The 19,096-nt window shown below is 45.7% G+C and overlaps 1 protein-coding gene across 2 annotated transcripts in view; it reads left to right on the forward strand.

Moving 5' to 3' along the window:
- AP1AR (adaptor related protein complex 1 associated regulatory protein) overlaps positions 1 to 19,096 on the forward strand; it is a 152,938-nt gene that overhangs the window by 78,735 nt on the left and 55,107 nt on the right. For both annotated transcript variants that reach the window (XM_029596201.1, XM_029596193.1), the window contains exons 6-7: positions 16,240 to 16,338; positions 18,257 to 18,321. In XM_029596201.1, coding sequence (XP_029452061.1) covers positions 16,240 to 16,338; positions 18,257 to 18,321 — 164 coding nt within the window. The remainder of the gene's footprint in view (positions 1 to 16,239; positions 16,339 to 18,256; positions 18,322 to 19,096) is intronic.

The following is a 19,096-nucleotide window of genomic DNA, read 5'->3' on the forward strand; positions in this document are numbered from 1 at the left end:
ACGCGACCTTGACGGACGTTACCTTAACCTAATAAGAGTGTGGAATACCAAACCAATTACTCTATGCATTGTTTATGCCCCAAGCACACATAATCACGCGTTCTTTACACACTTGAGCAATTTACTCCATACACTTGCCTAGGGCACAATTTATGTTGCAGGGGATTTCAACTGTGTTCATGATCCCTTACTTGATACCCCCCCCCCCCTCCGCAGCAGCAACCCACTAGCAAAAAACTAAAAGGAATAGCTTACCTGTGTCACCACTTAGTTCTTATAGATGTGTGGCGCACTCTACATCCCAACAAAAAAGATTATTCCCACATCTTGAGATCACACGGCACGATGTCACATATCGATTATATACTACTCACCCAAGACAAATTTTTTACCATAGCTTCCGTGAATATCGAACCCCAGGCTATATTGGACCACTCCCCGATCTCCATCCAACTAAACTCCCAGACTCCTGCTCACAAGGCCTGCATATGGTGATTCCCTAGTTTTCGTAGAGGACATTCATTTTTAGACTTTTCTACGGGACAAATGGAAAGACTTTGCCAAAAATAACCATCAACATGTAGACACACCTCACCTATTCTGGGACTCCGGGAAAGCGGTACTTCGAGGGGAAATTATTTCCTATGTCCAATTTGTACCAAACAATTAAATAAAAATAATTTACACTTAGAGATGGAACTCCATCGAGCGAAAGAGGCACTGATAACAGCAAAATTCGGATAGTAATAGAAAAGAGTTTAAGCATCCTGGGCCGATTGAACACGCTTTTAGACTCCAGGGCCCAGGCTTACTTACAGAAGGGGCAGCAAAATTTTATTCCAATTCGGAAATAAGCCCGGCCGATTGCTGGCAAATCTCACCAAAGTACACAGGCCGAGAACTTTCATAGCCAGTCTGAAGACACACTCGGGGGGATTACAGCCAAGGAACCTGAAATAAGTGAAATTTTCCGCCAATTTTACACTATTTACACGGATGACTCGAGGGGGGCCTGGTAGAAGAGGAAGACTTCTTTCGGGATCTTGTTCTCCCTACACTCACGGCCTCTCAACACGCCTTTTTGAACTTGTTACTGTCAGAAAAGAGGCCCCAGACAACTGGTCCGAAAAAAAAGACTTCTATTGCATGCAAGACACAGCTGAGAACAATGGCTCAGAAATCTGCGTGCCCCTCCCCTTCAGGAGCTGGCTTTTATACATTCCACATTTCTTATCTTTTACACATGCGTTCTACGCATTGCTGAGCAAGCATATCCCGGCTGAGGGTCTACTGACCCCCTCCCTAGACACCCTGGAACTTTCGTGAAACTTCTCCCATGTTCTGCAGGAGAGGCTGCCGGGACTTGCAATTCTGGAAAGGAATTCATGAGTCTGTAGTAATACTGTCCTGCACATAATACATTCATTGTTCTAATCTAGCAGACTTGACAGGCAGTGAAAGCTTATCAGAGAATAAGAACAGCGAAGCCAAAAATGAAAACGTGCTGACAGAGAGTTTCTCAATGTCCTAACTACAGCTGTATTGCAGACTGTAAGTAAACCCGTCATGAAGCAGGGAATTCTGGTACATGAAGTCCTGTTTGGCAGGAGTTTCAGATTGTCCTCTGTCAGGGTGAAGCCTTCAGCCCACTACTACAAACTGACCCCTTCAGACACATGAAATCTCTCAGGTTATTACAGCTGCCCCTTCAGGCAAATCCCCTGGCCCCGATGGGTTTTCCTATGATTTTTATAAGTTACTTCTCCAGAGCATAAGTACCCCATTGACCGATTATTTTACGCAAAATAATTTTCTTGCTTCTTTCAACGAAGCCCACACGAAGCCTCCTCAAACCAGGTAAGGACCCGCTATGCCCATCATCATACAGGCCCATATCTTTGCTCAACTGTGACTTAAAAATGTTAACTAAAGTTCTAGTTGCACGGCTGAACGTTCTTTTACCACACCTGATATCTTCTCACCAAGCGGGCTTCATCCGAGGACGAAAACCAATCGCAAATATCATTAAGCTCCTCGCTGCCATGAACATATGCCAACAACAAAACATTCCGGCCTTAGTGGTAGCATTCAACTCTGAGAAAGCCTTCGATCACGTAGCCTGGTCTTGCCTCTTTTCGGTCATGCAAAGGTTTGGTATTAGAGGCGAATTCCTCCAATACATTTCACTATTATACGATACCCCGACCTCACGTATTCTAGCCAACAGTTGTCTGTCGGGGGCAGTCAGGATTGAGAAAGGAGTTTGTCAGGGCTGCCCATTATCCCTGTTATTATACATACTGTCCATAGATCCCCTACTCCGCAAAATTGATGCCTGCAGGGAGGTGAAGGGCTTTGGCGGTCCAAATCACATTTTAAAATAGCTGCTTTTGCAGATGATCTCTTGGTTTTTGTTACGCAACCTCTCCAATTGCTTCCGACCGTTTTGGACATTCAGAACCAGTTTGGTCGCTTTGCGGGCCTTAAGATCAATCATGATAAATCTGAGGCCATAGATATCACAGGGCACCTACACGACACCTGGCAAGGTGTCTTCCCGCTCCGGTGGGTATCAGATATGCTAAAATACCTAAGCATCCGAGTTCCCGTACAAATGAGCACCTTGTACACGGCAAATATCCAACCACTTATTGCCCAGACACTAGCATCCTTAAAGAGGTGGACACCCCTCCCCTTATCATTAATGGGCCACATACACCTCTTTAAGATATACTGTTGCCTAAATGGTTCTACACCCTTCAAATGGTACCCCTTTGGATTAAAAAGAAAGATCATAACCTAATACATCAGGCCCTTCGCTCTTTCTTGTGGCGCAGGAAAAGGGCCCGTTTAACTATGGAAATACTAACCAGATCAATAGAGGGGCGGGTTGGGTTGCCCGAATCTAGCAGTGTATAATTTAGTATGCAGCATCAGACATGTAAGAGATTGGCTTTTTTCTACATCAAAGTTCACCCCGTATCGACATCTTCTAGAATGGTACGGAGTGGCTTCCCTCAACCCCTTATTACAACTCGACAACCAGCTGATACCCCACCACATTAAGACTCATGAGCTTCTTCGTACATGTCGGAAAACCTGGCCAATGTTCTGCAAGATAGGGCGTGTGACAAATCGATTAACATCACTGATTACTATTACAGGACATGCTTTGTTTCCCCCAGGGACAGGGAAAGGTGTTTTCCATCATTGGGATACATCGGGGCTAACTTTTATATATGACCTGTATGATAGAGTGGCTGGTACAATACTCCCATTTCAAACTCTTAAACAAAGGTTTGCGCTACCAGATTCTGATTACTTTGCATACCTGCAGATCGCCCGTTTTATAACAACCATGCGACCTCGGTTTGAGGAGACCCCAGACGTCCAACACTTAAGGGATATAGTACAACTGGGGAACAATAAAAAACCTACCATTTCTTAATACAAAGAAACAATGAACCTCGATGACTCGCAAATCTTAGCTTCCATATACGCTAGATGGACGGCCTGGGCGCTCTTCTCTCTGACGTTTGCTAAATTTTAGAAATGTTTTAAGGACTTACATGCTGTATCAGGGAATGTTATACTGCGTGAAACCCATTACAAATTTCTTTGGCAATGCTATATCACCCCCACCTGGGCCAAACAAATGAAGATTACACAATCCGCTAATTGCCCCAAGTGTGCAAGCGTCGAGAGCACCTACTTCCATTGTTTTTGGGTCTGTGGGGAAGTATCTCAATTTTGGAGGCAGCTAAGCTATGCCTGTTCAATCTTCCTCCATAAGCCTTTACCTTTAAACCATAATCTCTGGCTATTTGGCTTAGACGTCCCGACCCAAATACATTTGTCTTCCCCCGATGGGCTTATTTCTCAAAAATGCAGGTTTAGTGGGGAAACAGGTAATATTGGCCAGTTGGTTGAACTCACACGGCCCCAGTTTTGAACACTGGTTCCAGAAAATGCTACGCCTTTGCTCCATGGAGCACGCCCTTCCTACGCAGGCTGCGCCAAAGAGATTTATTCATACTTCTCAGATTTGGGCTGGCTTTACCGCCTATCTAGCTCCTCACATTGGATCATTATGAGACCCTTGAAGTCCTGCCTCGACTTCCGACCCCAGAGGGAACCAACCCATTGAGGATGCATGATCCGCCAAATAGACTGAACTAAAACTGCAGTTATATCCAAGACTACACCGACACCAATTGTGGAACTTTCTTTTCTGCTACGGGCAAAGGGAGGGAGTGGGGGGAGAGGGGAGGGAAGGGCTATAAAAGGAAAACACACAAAGCAAAGGTTATTGTTACGTTCTGTTGGATTATTGCAATTGAATAAATAGTTTCAATTAAAAAAAAAAGAATTAAATCTAAAATAGCTCCCTCTCTTGTTGGTTCCTGAACCAATTGCTCCATGAAGCAGTCATTTATTACATCCAGGAACTTTGTCTCTAGATGTAATAAATGACTGCTTCATGGAGCAATTGGGGTCATGAGATGAAGGTGAAAGGAGGGTAGACTAGGGAGTAATCTTAGGAAATACTTCTTTACAGAGAGGGTGGTGGATGCATGGAATGTACTCCCAGCAGAAGTGGTGGAGTTAAACAGTGTAAGAATTCACAAAAGCATGTGATCTCTAAGGGAGTGATGGGAACTATAAAGCTAAATTAAACAATTCATTTGGTTTTTGCATCCTAAATGCATAACTTTGCATTTTTTTAGCATTAAATATTAGCTGCCAGACCCTAGACCATTCCTTGAGCTTTGCTAGCTCCCTCCTCATGTTTTACACACCTTCCTGGAATCATCAGCTAAAAGACAAACCTTTCCTGATTATCTTTGTGCTGTATTGCTCACGAAAACGTTGAAAAGAACCAGTCCAAGGACAGATCCCTGTGGCACACTGCTAATACTCCATTCTCAGAGAAAACTCCATTTAATACCTTTTTAAACAAGACCAGTTAACATTGGTTTCTCACAGGACAAGCAGGATGGTTGTCCTCACAAATGGGTGACATCGAGGTTGGAGCCCAACCACGGAAAACTTCTGTCAAAGTTTCAGGAACTTTGACTGGCCCCTACTGGGCATGCCCAGCAGGGGTCTCCCTTCAGTCTTCTTTTTTCCACGTAGCAGTTGCTACGCGGTTAAGGAGCTCTTACCACATTCCTGACAGGAATTCTTTAAACTAATTCTTGAAGAAAAATTTGCCCCTCAGGGGTCTCCCTTCTTCAAATTTTTCCTCCGCGGGACTTCGGTAAGTTTTTTGCCATAGTTTTGGTCGGCTACCGTCGAGTTCGGCCCTTGAGGCCTGTTGGCAGTCGACCAACCCGCGGCTAAATTTTTGGCATACGGCCATGGCGTCGGGGTTCCGTCGGTGCCCGGACTGTACACGTACTATGTCCATCACAGACCCACATAGAGTCTGTGTTTTGTGTTTAGGGAGTGAGCATGATGTCCTGACTTGCACCAAATGTGCCCTAATGACACCAAAAGGTCGCAAAGCCAGAATGGAGAAGATGGGACTCCTTTTCCATGCTCACACTCCGCCATCGATTGCATCGACGTCATCGGAACCGGCACCGTCGAAGTCTCATCATCATCGACAGCCTCCCGGTGACCGTCCGCCATCGACGACTTCACGGCCATCGACTCCTGTCCCTTCCCCCGAAGATCGAGGGGATCGGAAGGAGAAACATCGCCATCGACGTCATAAGTCTCGGACTGTCGAGGAATCGAAGTCATCGACCTCAGTACTGTCCGAGCCTCCTCCGAAGAAGTCTCGACCAGAAGTGGCACCGTCCACTTCTGTCTCGCAGACACTGAGGCAACCCTCCCCCCTTCGGGGTTTGGGAGCCGCGATTCCACCGGCGACGGTGGTCCTTCCGGCTCAGCCTCAGCCTCCCTCTCCCGTTGAGCCGGGTATTCTTACCCCAGGTCTCTGGGTAGAACTGGACCGGCTGGTCCAGGAGACCATCGACAAAGCGATGCTGTGGTTCCAGACTCCTCCAGCATCGAGAGTGGAACCGGTCACCGACCCGATTCCAGCGGCACTGGCACCGCTGCTTGCCCGGATGGAAGCGCTCATGACTGCCCTTCCACCGGCAAGACCCGGGTCACTGACAGCTTTCTCATCAGGTGGAGAAACACCGTACCGAATTCCCCCTTCGGGGGTAGTTCCTTCGGTGCCATGTCGTCCCTCGCCACAGATACATTCCTCGGGGGCGATATGCACATCAGCTCCACCGATGACGGCACAGATTCCTTCGATGCCGAAACAGATTCCTTCGATGCCGGCATGGGTACCGCTGCCGACACCGATTCCATCGAGGACATTCTCGATGCCCCCGGTAATTCCTTAGAGTTTCTCGGAGCCTCAACCGGAGTCTTCAGGTAGTCAGTCCCCCTCATGGTCCTATAGGTCAGCAACCTGATCCTTATGACACCTGGGATGATGATACCTCTACAGACACCGATGATTTGCCTTCACCACCCTCTCCTGTGGAAAGTAGAAAGCGTTCTCCCCCTGAGGACCTCTCTTTCATAAATTTTGTGAAGGAAATGTCTGAGTTGGTCCCTTTTCAGCTTAATCGGAGCAAGATGACAGGCACCAGATGATGGAGTTGCTCCAATTCTTGGATGCCCCTAAAGTCATCACCTCTATTCCAATTCATCAAGTTTTTCTGGACCTTCTAAAAAAGAATTGGGAATCTCCTAGATCTGTTGCTCCAGTAAACAAAAAAGCTGACTCTACCTATCTTGTACAGTCAGCACCTGGCTTTCAGAAACCACAGCTAGACCACCACTCTGTTGTGGTAGAATCAGCTCAAAAGAAAGCTAAAAGAATGAAGCCACATTCTTCCATACCTCCTACTAAGGAAAATAAATTCCTAGATAGTATAGGTACGAAAGTATACCAAGGAGCCATGCTGATTTCCAGAATAGCCTCTTATCAGCTATATATGACCCAATACAATAGGGTCATCCTTAAACAGATACAGGAGTACTCAGGAGATACAGGAGTACTCAGATGCCTTACCAGAACAGTTCCAGCCACAACTTCAATCCCTACTACATAAAGGGTTTGAAGCTGGGAAGCATGAGATAAGAACAGCTTATGACGTTTTTGATGCTTCCACTAGACTTTCTGCTACGGCCATCTCCGCCAGACGCTGGGCTTGGCTTAAGTCGTCTGACCTTCGCCCGGAAGTTCAGGACAGGCTCTCTGACTTGCCCTGTTTAGGGGACAATTTGTTTGGGGAGCAAATTCAGCAAATTGTTGCTGAATTGAAGGATCATCATGAGACACTTAAAAGGCTCTCATCCTTTCCTTCTGACTTACCTTCTAAACAGCCGTTTAAGAAGGACCCAAAAAAGTCATTCTTCCGTCCACGGAAGTATTATCCCCCACTAGCCAAGTCTAGGTCTGCGAGGCCTTATCATAAATCTCAGCCTCGCCAGTCTCGTAAACAAAAGCCCGCAGCAGCTTCACAACCTGGTCCTGCATCGGGTTTTTGACTTTCAATTAGAGAGCAGATGCCATGTCCCTCTTCCTACCATACCAGTAGGGGGTCGGTTAAGTCACTTTCTAGAAAAATGGCATCACATCACCACAGGTCAATGGGTGATAGCGATAATTGCACAGGGTTACCACCTCAACTTCCTGGCAATTCAAACTCTGCTTTCTCTAGGGTTTCTTGTCAATTACGAGAAATCCTGCTTAGTCCCATCTCAGACCTTATCCTTCATTGGGGCAGACTTGGACACCTTACAGGCAAAAGTCTTCCTTCCTTATCAACAAGTCCAAATCCTTGTGTCTCTAGCTTGCCAGTTGCAGTCTCAACACACAGCGACAGCTCGCCAATTCCTTATTCTGCTGGGACACATGGCCTCCTCAGTTCATGTGACTCCCATGGCCCACCTGGCCATGAGTCATGCAATGGACTCTGAGATCACAATGGATCCAAGCCGTTCAGCCTCTGTCCTCCATTGTTCGCATCACCGATGCACTCCATCTGTCTCTTGCCTGGTGGACAAATCAATCCAACCTCCTACAGGGCTTGCCTTTCCACCTACCAGATCCTCAAATAATTCTCACAACCGATGCTTCCAACGTCGGTTGGGGAGCCCATGTAAACAATTTACAAACCCAAGGATTCTGGTCTCCAGAGGAAGCCAAACACCAGATAAACTTCCTGGAACTTCGAGCAATACGATATGCTCTCAGGACTTTTCAAGATTGCCTATCGACCCATGTCATCTTGATTCAGACGGACAGCCAGGTGGCCATGTGGTACATAAACAAGCAGGGGGGCACAGGTTCCTTTCTTTTGTGTCAGGAAGCTGCGCAGATTTGGGCAGAAGCCTTCTCCCGCTCCATGTACCTCAGGGCCACCTACTTGCCGGGAGCAGACAATGTATTGGCAGACCAGCTAAGCCGTGTCTTCCAACCACACGAGTGGTCACTCAATCCCTTGGTAGCGACCTCTCTTTTCCAGAAATGGGGTTATCCCCACATAGACCTCTTTGCGTCCCCTCAGAACCACAAAGTGGACAATTACTGCTCTCTCATTCGGAGCCAGCACTCTCGACCCAGGGATGCATTCTCCCTCACGTGGACAACCGGTCTGCTTTATGCATTCCCTCCACTTCCTCTTCTGTCGAAGACTCTCGTGAAGCTACGTCAGGACAGGGGAACCATGATCCTGATAGCACCGCACTGGCCATGCCAAGTGTGGTTTCCCATACGTCAGGATCTCTCCATCCGCAGGCACATTCCTCTGGGAAAAGACCCGCATCTGATCACTCAAAACGACGGATGCCTCCTCCATCCCAATCTCCAAGCCTTGTCCCTGACGGCATGGATGTTGAAAGGTTAGTCCTTCAGCCATTTAACCTTTCGGATTCAGTTTCTCGTGTCCTGATCGCTTCACGAAAGCCTTCCACAAGAAAATCTTACTCCTATAAATGGAAAAGGTATACATCATGGTGCACTTCTCAGTCCCTTGATCCCCTTTCCTGTCCAATTTCTAAATTCTTGGACTATCTCTGGCATCTATCAGAATCAGGTCTAAAGACCTCTTCCATTAGAATGCATGTCAGTGCGGTAGCCGCTTTCCATAAAGGTATCGGGGGTGTCCCTATTTCAGTACAACCCCTTGTAACACGCTTTCTTAAAGGCTTGCTCCATTTGAAGCCACCTTTACGCCCTCCGGCCCCATCTTGGGACCTTAATCTGGTTCTTGGTCGCCTTATGAAACCTCCTTTCGAACCTCTTCACTCCTGTGACCTAAAATATCTCACATGGAAAGTGTTATTCCTTTTGGCTATCACTTCAGCTCGCAGGGTTAGTGAATTACAGGCCCTAGTTACTTATCCGCCTTACACTAAACTCCTGCAGGACCGGGCGGTACTCCGCACTCACCCTAAATTCTTAGCTAAGGTAGTTTTGGAGTTTCATATTAATCAATCCATCATACTACCTATTTTCTTTCCCAGGCCCCACTCCAACTCCGGGGAACAGACTCTGCATACCCTCGACTGTAAACGAGCTCTAGCTTTCTATCTAGACCGTACAGTTGCCCACAGGAAGAGCACTCAATTATTCGTCTCTTTCCATCCTAACAAGTTAGGGCAACCTGTGGGTAAGCAGGCTCTTTCCTCCTGGTTGGCGGACTGCATCTCTTTTTGCTATCAGCAAGCTGGCATTCCTTTCCAAGACCGTGTCAAAGCACACTCTGTGAGGGCCATGGCGACTTCAGTAGCACACCTTCGATCGGTGCCGCTTCCTGACATCTGCAAGGCTGCCACCTGGAGTTCCCTCCATACATTTGCAGCCCATTATTGCTTGGACAAAGCTGGAAGACAGGATTCCATCTTCGGCCAGTCTGTCTTACGTAACCTTTTTCCAACGTACCAACACCCTTCCGCCTACCCGGTGAGGTGCGGATGTCCTCTACCAAATTTCACCCCAGTTGTTTTGCCTGTTGCACGCTGTTGGGTACATTTTGGTGCATGTCCGGACATCCTCAGCTCGGTACTCACCCATTTGTGAGGACAACCATCCTGCTTGTCCTGTGAGAAAGCGAATGTTGCTTTCCTGGCATGTAGCCAGATGGACTCAGGACAAATGGGATAGTATCCGCGTGCTAGCAGTTGGAGACGGATCTGACGTCAGCGCGGGGGCGTATATATCCCCACAGGAAGCGTAGCTATTCAGTAATTTCCGTCTCCAAAGCAGTTTGGAGTGCCTGCACGCTAGTTGAGCGTGCTTTCAAAGACTACTTTAATTTTTTTCTCTTTTCTTATCATTCTAGTTTCTACTTCGTTTTGCTGTCTATTCGACTTAGAGCCCCGCGCTCCTGCGGTAGATACCCGAGGGTTCCTCCCGCAGCGAGCTCCCGGGGTGATTGCCGTGCTCCCCCGGTGGGAAAGTCCTCTGTCCTGCCGAAGCGCAGCAGTGACGCAGTCCCCGGACGCAATCCGCGTGAGGTATACGAGGCCCTCGGTCCCGGCGTGGACGAGGTAGCGGGTGCATTCCCTCAATTGCGGTGGCGAGGTGCTCCCTTCCCCCGCAGCCGGAGACCGACTGTGTTCCAGCCGGAAGGCGCCGAAGCTGGTAAGGAGTACGGACGGACCATCTGTTCATCCTGTACAGCGGGAAGATGCTAGGTGAAGCGGCCTCGCGGCCCACCATCGCCCGCTTGATTAAAGAAGTTGTCAGAGCAGCGTACGTAGAGGCCGGGAAGTCTCCGCCTCTACAGGTCAAGGCTCATTCTACCAGAACACAAGCAGCATCTTGGGCAGAATCCAGGATGCTATCGCCTGCGGAAATCTGTGAAGCGGCGACTTGGTCTTCCCTCCATACCTTCTCCAGGTTCTATCGTCTGGATGTTCAGGCCGGGGAGGACTCGGCATTTGCGAGGGCGGTACTACATGGGCCTCAGGCAGCCTCCCGCCCAGGTTGGGAGTAAAGCTTTTGTACATCCCATTTGTTCTGAGTCCATCTGGCTACACGCCAGGAAATGTTGGGATTACTACCTGATAATCCCCTTTTCCTTAATGTAGACAGATGGACTCAGCATCCCGCCCAGCTGCCTGCGTACATGGGTATCACCGATTCAAGGTACGCCATGTCATCTGTTTCCATAAGAGCGTACACTCTACCAGGTGTCCATGCCTTCCGGTTGGGAATGCTGGCGGTCTCCAGCTACCGTCAATCGGTCAGGGGAATCCTGTTTCACTTTTTAACTGAGCGTCAGTACACACATCTATAACAGCTTTTGCAAGGAAGATTACTGAATAGCTACGCTTCCTGTGGGGATATATACGCCCCCGTGCTGACGTCAGATCCGTCTCCAACTGCTAGCACGCGGATACTATCCCATTTGTTCTGAGTCCATCTGTCTACACTAAGGAAAAGGGGATTATCAGGTAGTAATCCCAACATTACCTGATGTAACAGGTGTTCTCACAGGACAGCAGGATGTTAGTCCTCACGAAACCCGCCCGCCACCCCGCGGTGTTGGGTTCGTTTTTATTTTATTTTTTCGGCACTGCCTGTAGCTTTGAAACAAGACTGAAAGGAGACCCCTGCTGGCTGCAGGGGTAGTGCCGTGCTGGGCATGCCCAGTAGGGGCCAGTCAAAGTTCCTGAAACTTTGACAGAAGTTTTCCGTGGTTGGGCTCCATCCTCGATGTCACCCATTTGTGAGGACTAACATCCTGCTGTGAGAACACCTGTTACATCAGGTAAGCAACATTTGCTATATCCACTTGGGTAACAAGAGTGCTGTATGTACTCGTGTATGTCGGTCTCATAAGTCGAGGGTATTTTTTGAGCCCCAAAATCAAGAATTATCTGTCACCTGTTGATAAGTTGAGGGTAAAACCTAGGCGGCTTATGAAATGGTGAAATCATACTAAGAAACTGATAACTTAGGAAAACACTTTATTCTGCTTTGAAAAAATAAATAACGCATTTAAAAAAAAAAACATTTAACAACTTAAGAAAAGCTTTTATTTACCACAATTGGGCCTTGAAAGGCTTGTTTAGACAGACATCTAATGGCTGGAGCATTGATGTCAGACTTCCTGGAATCACTAATGTGGTAGACATTTTCTTTGTATTGTCCTTCACATCCTCTGTTATATGTGCATGGGAACATATCCCACACCAATAGTGATGATCGTTTTCTTAGCCCTGTACCTGGTTGCCTACCCCACACATCACACAGCCATCATTTCATTCTCTCCTCATCCATCCAGCGTTTAGAATGAACCTGAACAGTTACACCTGTTAGAATTTTTCAGTTCTTTGGCATGGTTTTCCTTTTGAATATTACCATAGGACACAGTTTTGTGCCATCTGCCAGGCAAGACAGGACCACCGTGGGTCTTTTTGTGACCAGTTGTTTTTACAAGTATGGTCTTCTCACCAACACCAACACCAGCTACAGTGCGATTGCCAAGCATATCAAATGTTATAGGCATTTCATTCATATTACCAATGTTATTCATATCGAAATGATTCTTTATCCTCTGCTGAATAATGAATTTGTGGAATGAACAGATCTTTTCATCAAGCTCTTTAGGCAGTTTCTGTGAAATCTTTGTGTGCTGACGAAGGCACATTCCATATCATTTTCTGAACCGCAAATACCAACCAGACAATGCTGTGAATTCCTCCAGATCTTCGGTGGCTGAATATTTTTCTTATTTTGCCATTTGAAGGGCATAAATCCTATCGCTTGAGCGAATCACAATGTAGCCATTCTGTCAGCATCCCATTACCCAGTCATTCAAATTCTTTTCCATTCCTTCAAAAGGCGCAATTTTGAAATGTAAGGCTTTCTTTGAATTTGGCATTTCTAGAAGCTTTTCCTCAATTTTTCTCTAGTGTCTGACAAGTTTTTAATTAATGTCAAATTCTCTTGCAACTACATAATTATTGGCCTCCTTTGCATGTTCAATAACCTTCAGTTTCCGCAATATGATGTAAGATGCTTTTTTTCTTCTCAGAGCTCATTTTCCTGAGGGTAAACAGTCATTATTCTAATGGCTATCCCTGCTATCTGAATCCTTCCCTCCCTCCCCCATGGCTGTCCTTGGTGTCTGAATCCTTCCTTCCTGTTTGAATCCTCCTCCCCCCCCATCCCCCCTGATCCCTTAACTCACCTGCTGCTATCTGGACAACGATGGCACTTGCAGTTGCTCAAGAACGTCCTCCCTCCTCCCCCGTGGTATCCCAGTGTGGCGGTAGGACAGCTTCCCCACAACTCCTCCAGATTCCTTAACTCAAACACTCACTGCTGGTATGAGGACGGTGAGCTTGTGGTCACTCAGGCGCATCCTCCCCCGCGGGGTCCCTGTGGCGTGCTTTGAACCACGTTGTTCTAAGTGTGCTGACCAGACCCTGGCTTGGGAGGAAGGAGGACGTGCCTGCACATCCTCAAGACCCATTGTTCTGATAGCAGCAAACAGGTGAGTTAAGGAATAGGGAGGGGATGCAGAGAAGAAGCTGTCTGAATGCCTCAATGGGACACCATGGTGGAAACCGCAAGTGAGTGTTAGTTTGTTGCTTACAATCAGATCTGAGCATTAAAAGCTACTAAAAATCCTGCCTTATAGCATGTATTGACATTATAAACAAAACTGACTGATTTCTATATTGATCATATCTAGCTATAAACACAGTAGATAAGATGCAGGGTGGATTAGCCTATTGGGGCTTCAGGCATGCCCCGGTGGGCTAGTCAAATTGGCCACGTGACCTCTGGTTACAGTATCCCCCGCACTCTGGACAGCATAGAAGAAAGGTCCCAGAGGAACCACCACCAGAGCTCATCACCAAGGCTGCAGATCTCCAGCAGCCAAAAAAAAAGAGATGCTGCAGGCCGCCTCTGGAGCCCAGGCTGGCGGTGGATGAAGAAAGGGAAAGGAGGCCGCTGCTGGAACATTGCCAGGCCGGTGGCAGAAGAGAGATAGAGGCAGCGGGCTGCTGCCAGTGCCCACTCTGGTAGCTGATGAAGAAAAAAGATGCAGTCACCGCAGGAGCCCAGGCCAGTGAAGGCTGTCAAATTTTAAAAAGGCCTGGGCCACTGGTGGTGGCCAACGAAGAAAAAAAGATACCGTGGATTGCCAGCGGCAGCCAACAAAAAGAAAAAGTCACAGCCTAGGCTGGCAGTAGCCAAGGGAAAGGAGGCTATGGGCCGCTGCCGGAGCCCAGCCTGGCAGCAGCAGCAGAAGAGAAAAAAGAAGCCACTGGTGGTGGCCAATGAAGAAAAAAAGACACGGATCTAAGGATGGTGGCCAAAGGAAAGGAGGCTGCATCACAGGGCAGATGCAGGGAAGAAATAAAAAAAAAAAAAAGCCGTGGGCCATCTCAGGAGCCCAAGCCAGCAACAGCTGAAGAACAAAATTATGCAGTTTGTGTGTGTGAGACGACTAGGGTGTGGGGGAAGCTGCCAGCTGTGTTTGTGTGTGTGTGTGTGGGGTGGGGTGGGGGGGGGAGATATCAGCCAAATTGTATGTAGTGGTTGTGATGCAGCCAACTCGTGTGTGGGGGGAGGCAGGGATGCAGCCAGCTTCTGTGTGATCGGCGAGGATGTGTGTGAGAGAGGCAGCCTGCTTGTGTGTGTGTGAGAGAAAGAGAGGCAGCCTGCTTGTATGTTGTGTTTGTGAGAGAAATAAGGAGTTTGTGTTTGGGTGTGTAGGTGAGAATGGGAAACAGGAGAATTTGTGCACACACACACACACACCCCCCCCCCCCCCCCCAGCTAATTCACGATAATTTTAGGATAACTGGAAATCAAACATTCCCATGTGTGGAGGTCAGGGAATGTTTTGGTTTGATCCTTACCAGTTTTAATTATTGGATATTTTTTGTGTCTCCTAAACACCCCCAAAAAATTTTCAACATTAAAATAAAAAAAAAAAGTATGAGATTTTACTTATTGAATATTCTATTTAGGAATTTTCATCTCTTCTCTCCATGGAGGATAATAAGTGTACACCTTCATTTGTGAGGGTTCGTTGGCTGACAGTGTGGTTCTTGTCCATCCAGAGATTAATTCTACTTCATATAAAAGGTTGTTCTGTTGAAGGACGAGGCTGTCTTTAGCATTAGGTCTTAGTCCTATGCAAAGTGGATGAGGTGTCTATCCTGATGGTCAGACTGAATCTGGTCTAGACCCCTCACCCCTCAGGAACTCTGATCTTTGTTCCCAGCCTATGTCCTCTTCCTGCCATTTATACTCACTGTAAACTTGTCAAGCCACTTAATCTGTTGCCTCACGTATACACTTAGATAGTGAGCTGTTCAGGGTAGGAATTCAATAAACCTGTATGTCATTTATTGTAAGGTACCCTCTGTAAGGATGCCATATATATGTCTTTCTGTGGTGGTGTTCAGCATTAAATAGAACCCTTGTAAGACAGCATGGAAAACTGTCAATAGTATTATTTTTTTATATCCACCTTAAGCATACATTTTGGAAAGGCGGATAACAATTTGTATAACACAATGACAGCTCATAAAGCTTTCTATTTTTAGGTGTTTATAAATTGTAAATTTAGCAATTTATTTTCCAGCTAATTAGGGTTTCTTTGAGAGAACAAAAAATTGTTTATCGGTTTTTACAGTGCAAGAGGTATTGTGGGGTGCCTTTTTCTGGTTGAATCACATACATACATTTATGTAACTGAGGAGACCTCAGTATGAGAAAGGGACAAAAACATTCAAGGCAGCAAAAGAGATGAGAGAATACTAGAAGTAGCATTTTTCCAGTGTTTATCCAATATACAACTATTTTATTTTTCATCAAGAGTGTTTAACAATGTTTTCAGTTAAAAATCAGATTCATTACCTAGAATTATCTTTTACTGCTGTGGTCTTTAGCCCCTCCATTTTGAAGGCGTTGAAGACTGAGCTTCCCAGATTAGCATTGCTGTTGAACTTGTTTTTCATTTAACAATTATTTTCTGGCTGTACATTCAGAAGGAAAGTAATTTCAAAATAGTTTTATATTGCATATGCATCAATAATAAATTCTGTTATCAAAATCAGTATATTATAGCCTCCTTATGTGTATGTTGTATGTTTTCTCATTTGCTTATTTGAAGTTTTTATTTATATATTTTAAGTTTATTTTTTTTATAAATTCAAAACATTTTTAATGAATAGAGGAGTTAGAGAGGTTCTGATTTTGTTAACCCTTATTATTTTGTTCATATACAGTTAGCCTCACAAGAGGAGAAGTTAAGACTAGAAGAGGAGGCTTTATATGCTGCACAACGTGAAGCAGCCAGGGCAGCAAAGCAGAAAAAACTCTTGGAGGTGAGGGGATACATACCCCAGTATATTTTAGTGGCTGTTTGCTGATTTGTGATATGTGCACACAACATTCTTTCATTACATTCTAGATTTTACGTAATGTTTACCTGGATTGCATCTTTTGTTTTACAACATGGGAACTGCTGTAGAATCTGTATCTATTCAAAATTCTATTGCAAATTAAGATATTTTTATAGTGAAGTATAATGTACATTTTGCAAAATGCATTTGTAGTCATGAAAAGCAGCACTCATATCCTGTGGTTGTTTGGGTAGCATAGAAGTACTGACTGGGAAGCTGAAAAATCCTGCTTTTATGTTCAAACAAATTTGAGAGAGGTTGAAATGCACACATTTTTCAGAAACTAGCATGCCCTTTTAAAAATAGTTGTACACACAAGACCTGATATCTGACCATGAGGGTCATGAGCCTTTTTAAAATATGGCCTAAACTATGAAGCCCTCTTTCAAGTGTAGCAAAAGGAGCATTTTAAGACCTAATTAGGTACTGTACCCTTGACCGGATTCTATAATGCTTAAGAATACACATTGTAATTTGATGATTGTTCCACCAAACTCCTGATCTTTCTCCATCAGATCAGTAGGTCTGTATTCTTTTTCAATTTAAATGCAGTATCAGGCGGATTTTAAATGCCCTGCCCGCGTAAATCTGGCCGGATTTACGCGAGCAGGGCCCTCGTGTGCTGGCGCGCCTATTTTGCATAGGCCGCCGGCATGCAAGTCCCGGGGCTTTTAAAAAGGGGCGTGTCGGGGCATCGCCAAATGACGCGGCGTTTCGGGGGCGTGACGCGGCGTTTGGGGGGCGATCCGGGGGCATGGCCGCACCCTCTGGAACAGCCCCTGGGTCAGGTCTTGGCGCGCCAGCAGCCCGCTGGCGCGCGCGGTTTTACATCTGCCTCCAGTAGGCATAAATCCATGGATAAAGGTAGGGGGGGGGGGTTTTAGATAGGGCCGGGGGGGTGGGTTAGGGAGGGGGAAGGTGAGGGGAGGGCGAAAGAAAGTTCCCTCCGAGGCCGCTCCGATTTCGGAGCGGCCTCGGAGGGAACGGAGGCTGCCCAAAATCGGCAGCCTTGCGCGCGCCGATCCCGGATTTTATAAGATACTCGCATAGCCTGGTGCGCGAACAAAAGTACGTAATCGCGCTATTTTTTAAAATCTACCCCTATGTGCCTTTATGACTGATAATCTAGCAGAGTATAGTCTTTATTAGCCAATCAATATTCATCTTTGTCTTTAGATGTTCCTTGTATTGACATTAAGGAACTCTTTTGAGTATGTTCAGTTGAATACTTCACCAGTTTTAGCAAAGGGAAATGAAAAGATGTCTTGAAAGCTCATGGTAATATTCCAGTGACCAAGTCTTCAAATTTAATTTATCAGTTAGGATATGAATTTAAACAAACTAAGCAAAAAACACCTCTCATCACCACAGACTTCAATTTTATCGAGTTAGGCCTCAGTTGTTTATCAATTTGAGGGAAGACCCTTTTATCTTTTTTTTTTAACATGTTATACATAGCCATTCAATTTCATACAGTAATAATACTCCTAATGACATAGTAAAAGACTGAGATGTCACAGAAATTTAAATTCATAATGGAAAGATGTAGATCTAGCCAAAGTAGCTTGGTTAGATTCGGCACCAAACCTAAACTGGATATATTTTTATAAACTGAAACCGATTTGGTTAATATAATTTTTTAACTCATTTTTTGTTTATAATGTTAACTCATTGGTACCTTAGTTTGTCTGATGAAAGAGATTAAGGTAGCTTTATTCAAGAATGCTGTCTCTTCCTACTGTGTCCATTCAGCTCTGTTTGTTCTGGAAATTAAAAACTTGAGTCCTTTTTGCTCTGTAATGTATGCAGATTGCTTATAGATGACTTAATTTCTTTTAAGCAACATAGGTTACAGTGGATTAAGCAAAGAGCACAAGCTGCCAAGAATGGAGACAACAGAAAAAGGTAAGTCAAAATTTTATTTTCCTACTTGCATGTCCCAGCAATTTTACATAAGCTTATCTTCATAGCAGATGACACTGCTCAGTGAATATTTCAAGAAGACTCTTAATTGGAGAGAGCAGTTCAAGTGCAGGTCTTGCATGGTTTCCATTTCTGGAAGCATCTCTATCACCTCATCCCTTTTTTGTATATAATATCTCAAAACAAAACAGCTTTGAATCCTTTGCATGTTGTTCTGACAAAGACATAAATTGCATGCAAGATTTAAATAGGAAGGCTAGTACCGCCAATCAAATTTCATGTCCAATATAACTCACATGACATGGCAGCAATTTTGAATATCATTCATTGTTTACAATGTAGATGGGCACTTAGTCCATGTACATTGCAGCAAATTTTCGGAGGTAAAACTACCTGCATTGTTTCTCTTCAAAAATTAGCAGACACGAAGTAAGTGTGCTAGAATGGCCACGTATTTTCACATGTGGGTGACGACATCAGATGGAGTCCGGCACGGAAAATCTCTGTCAAAGTTTCTAGAACTTTGACCATGCGCACTGAGCATGCCCAGCATGCTACTCATCCCCGAGTCTACACGGGGTCCCTCTTCACTCTCTTTTTCCATGGAGCATTTTTCTCGTGGAGGTGGCGCTCATTCTTTTCTTTTCAAAACTTCCAAATCTAGTCTTACTCTGTTTTCTTCTCTCACCGGGTCACTTGATCATTCTCCGGCCCTTAGTTAGAATGCGTCATGGTAAGTTCCCGTTCTCTGCAGTTG

This window comes from Rhinatrema bivittatum, chromosome 1 (assembly GCF_901001135.1).
Source record: "Rhinatrema bivittatum chromosome 1, aRhiBiv1.1, whole genome shotgun sequence".
In the NCBI taxonomy this organism is placed as follows: Eukaryota; Metazoa; Chordata; class Amphibia; order Gymnophiona; family Rhinatrematidae; genus Rhinatrema; species Rhinatrema bivittatum.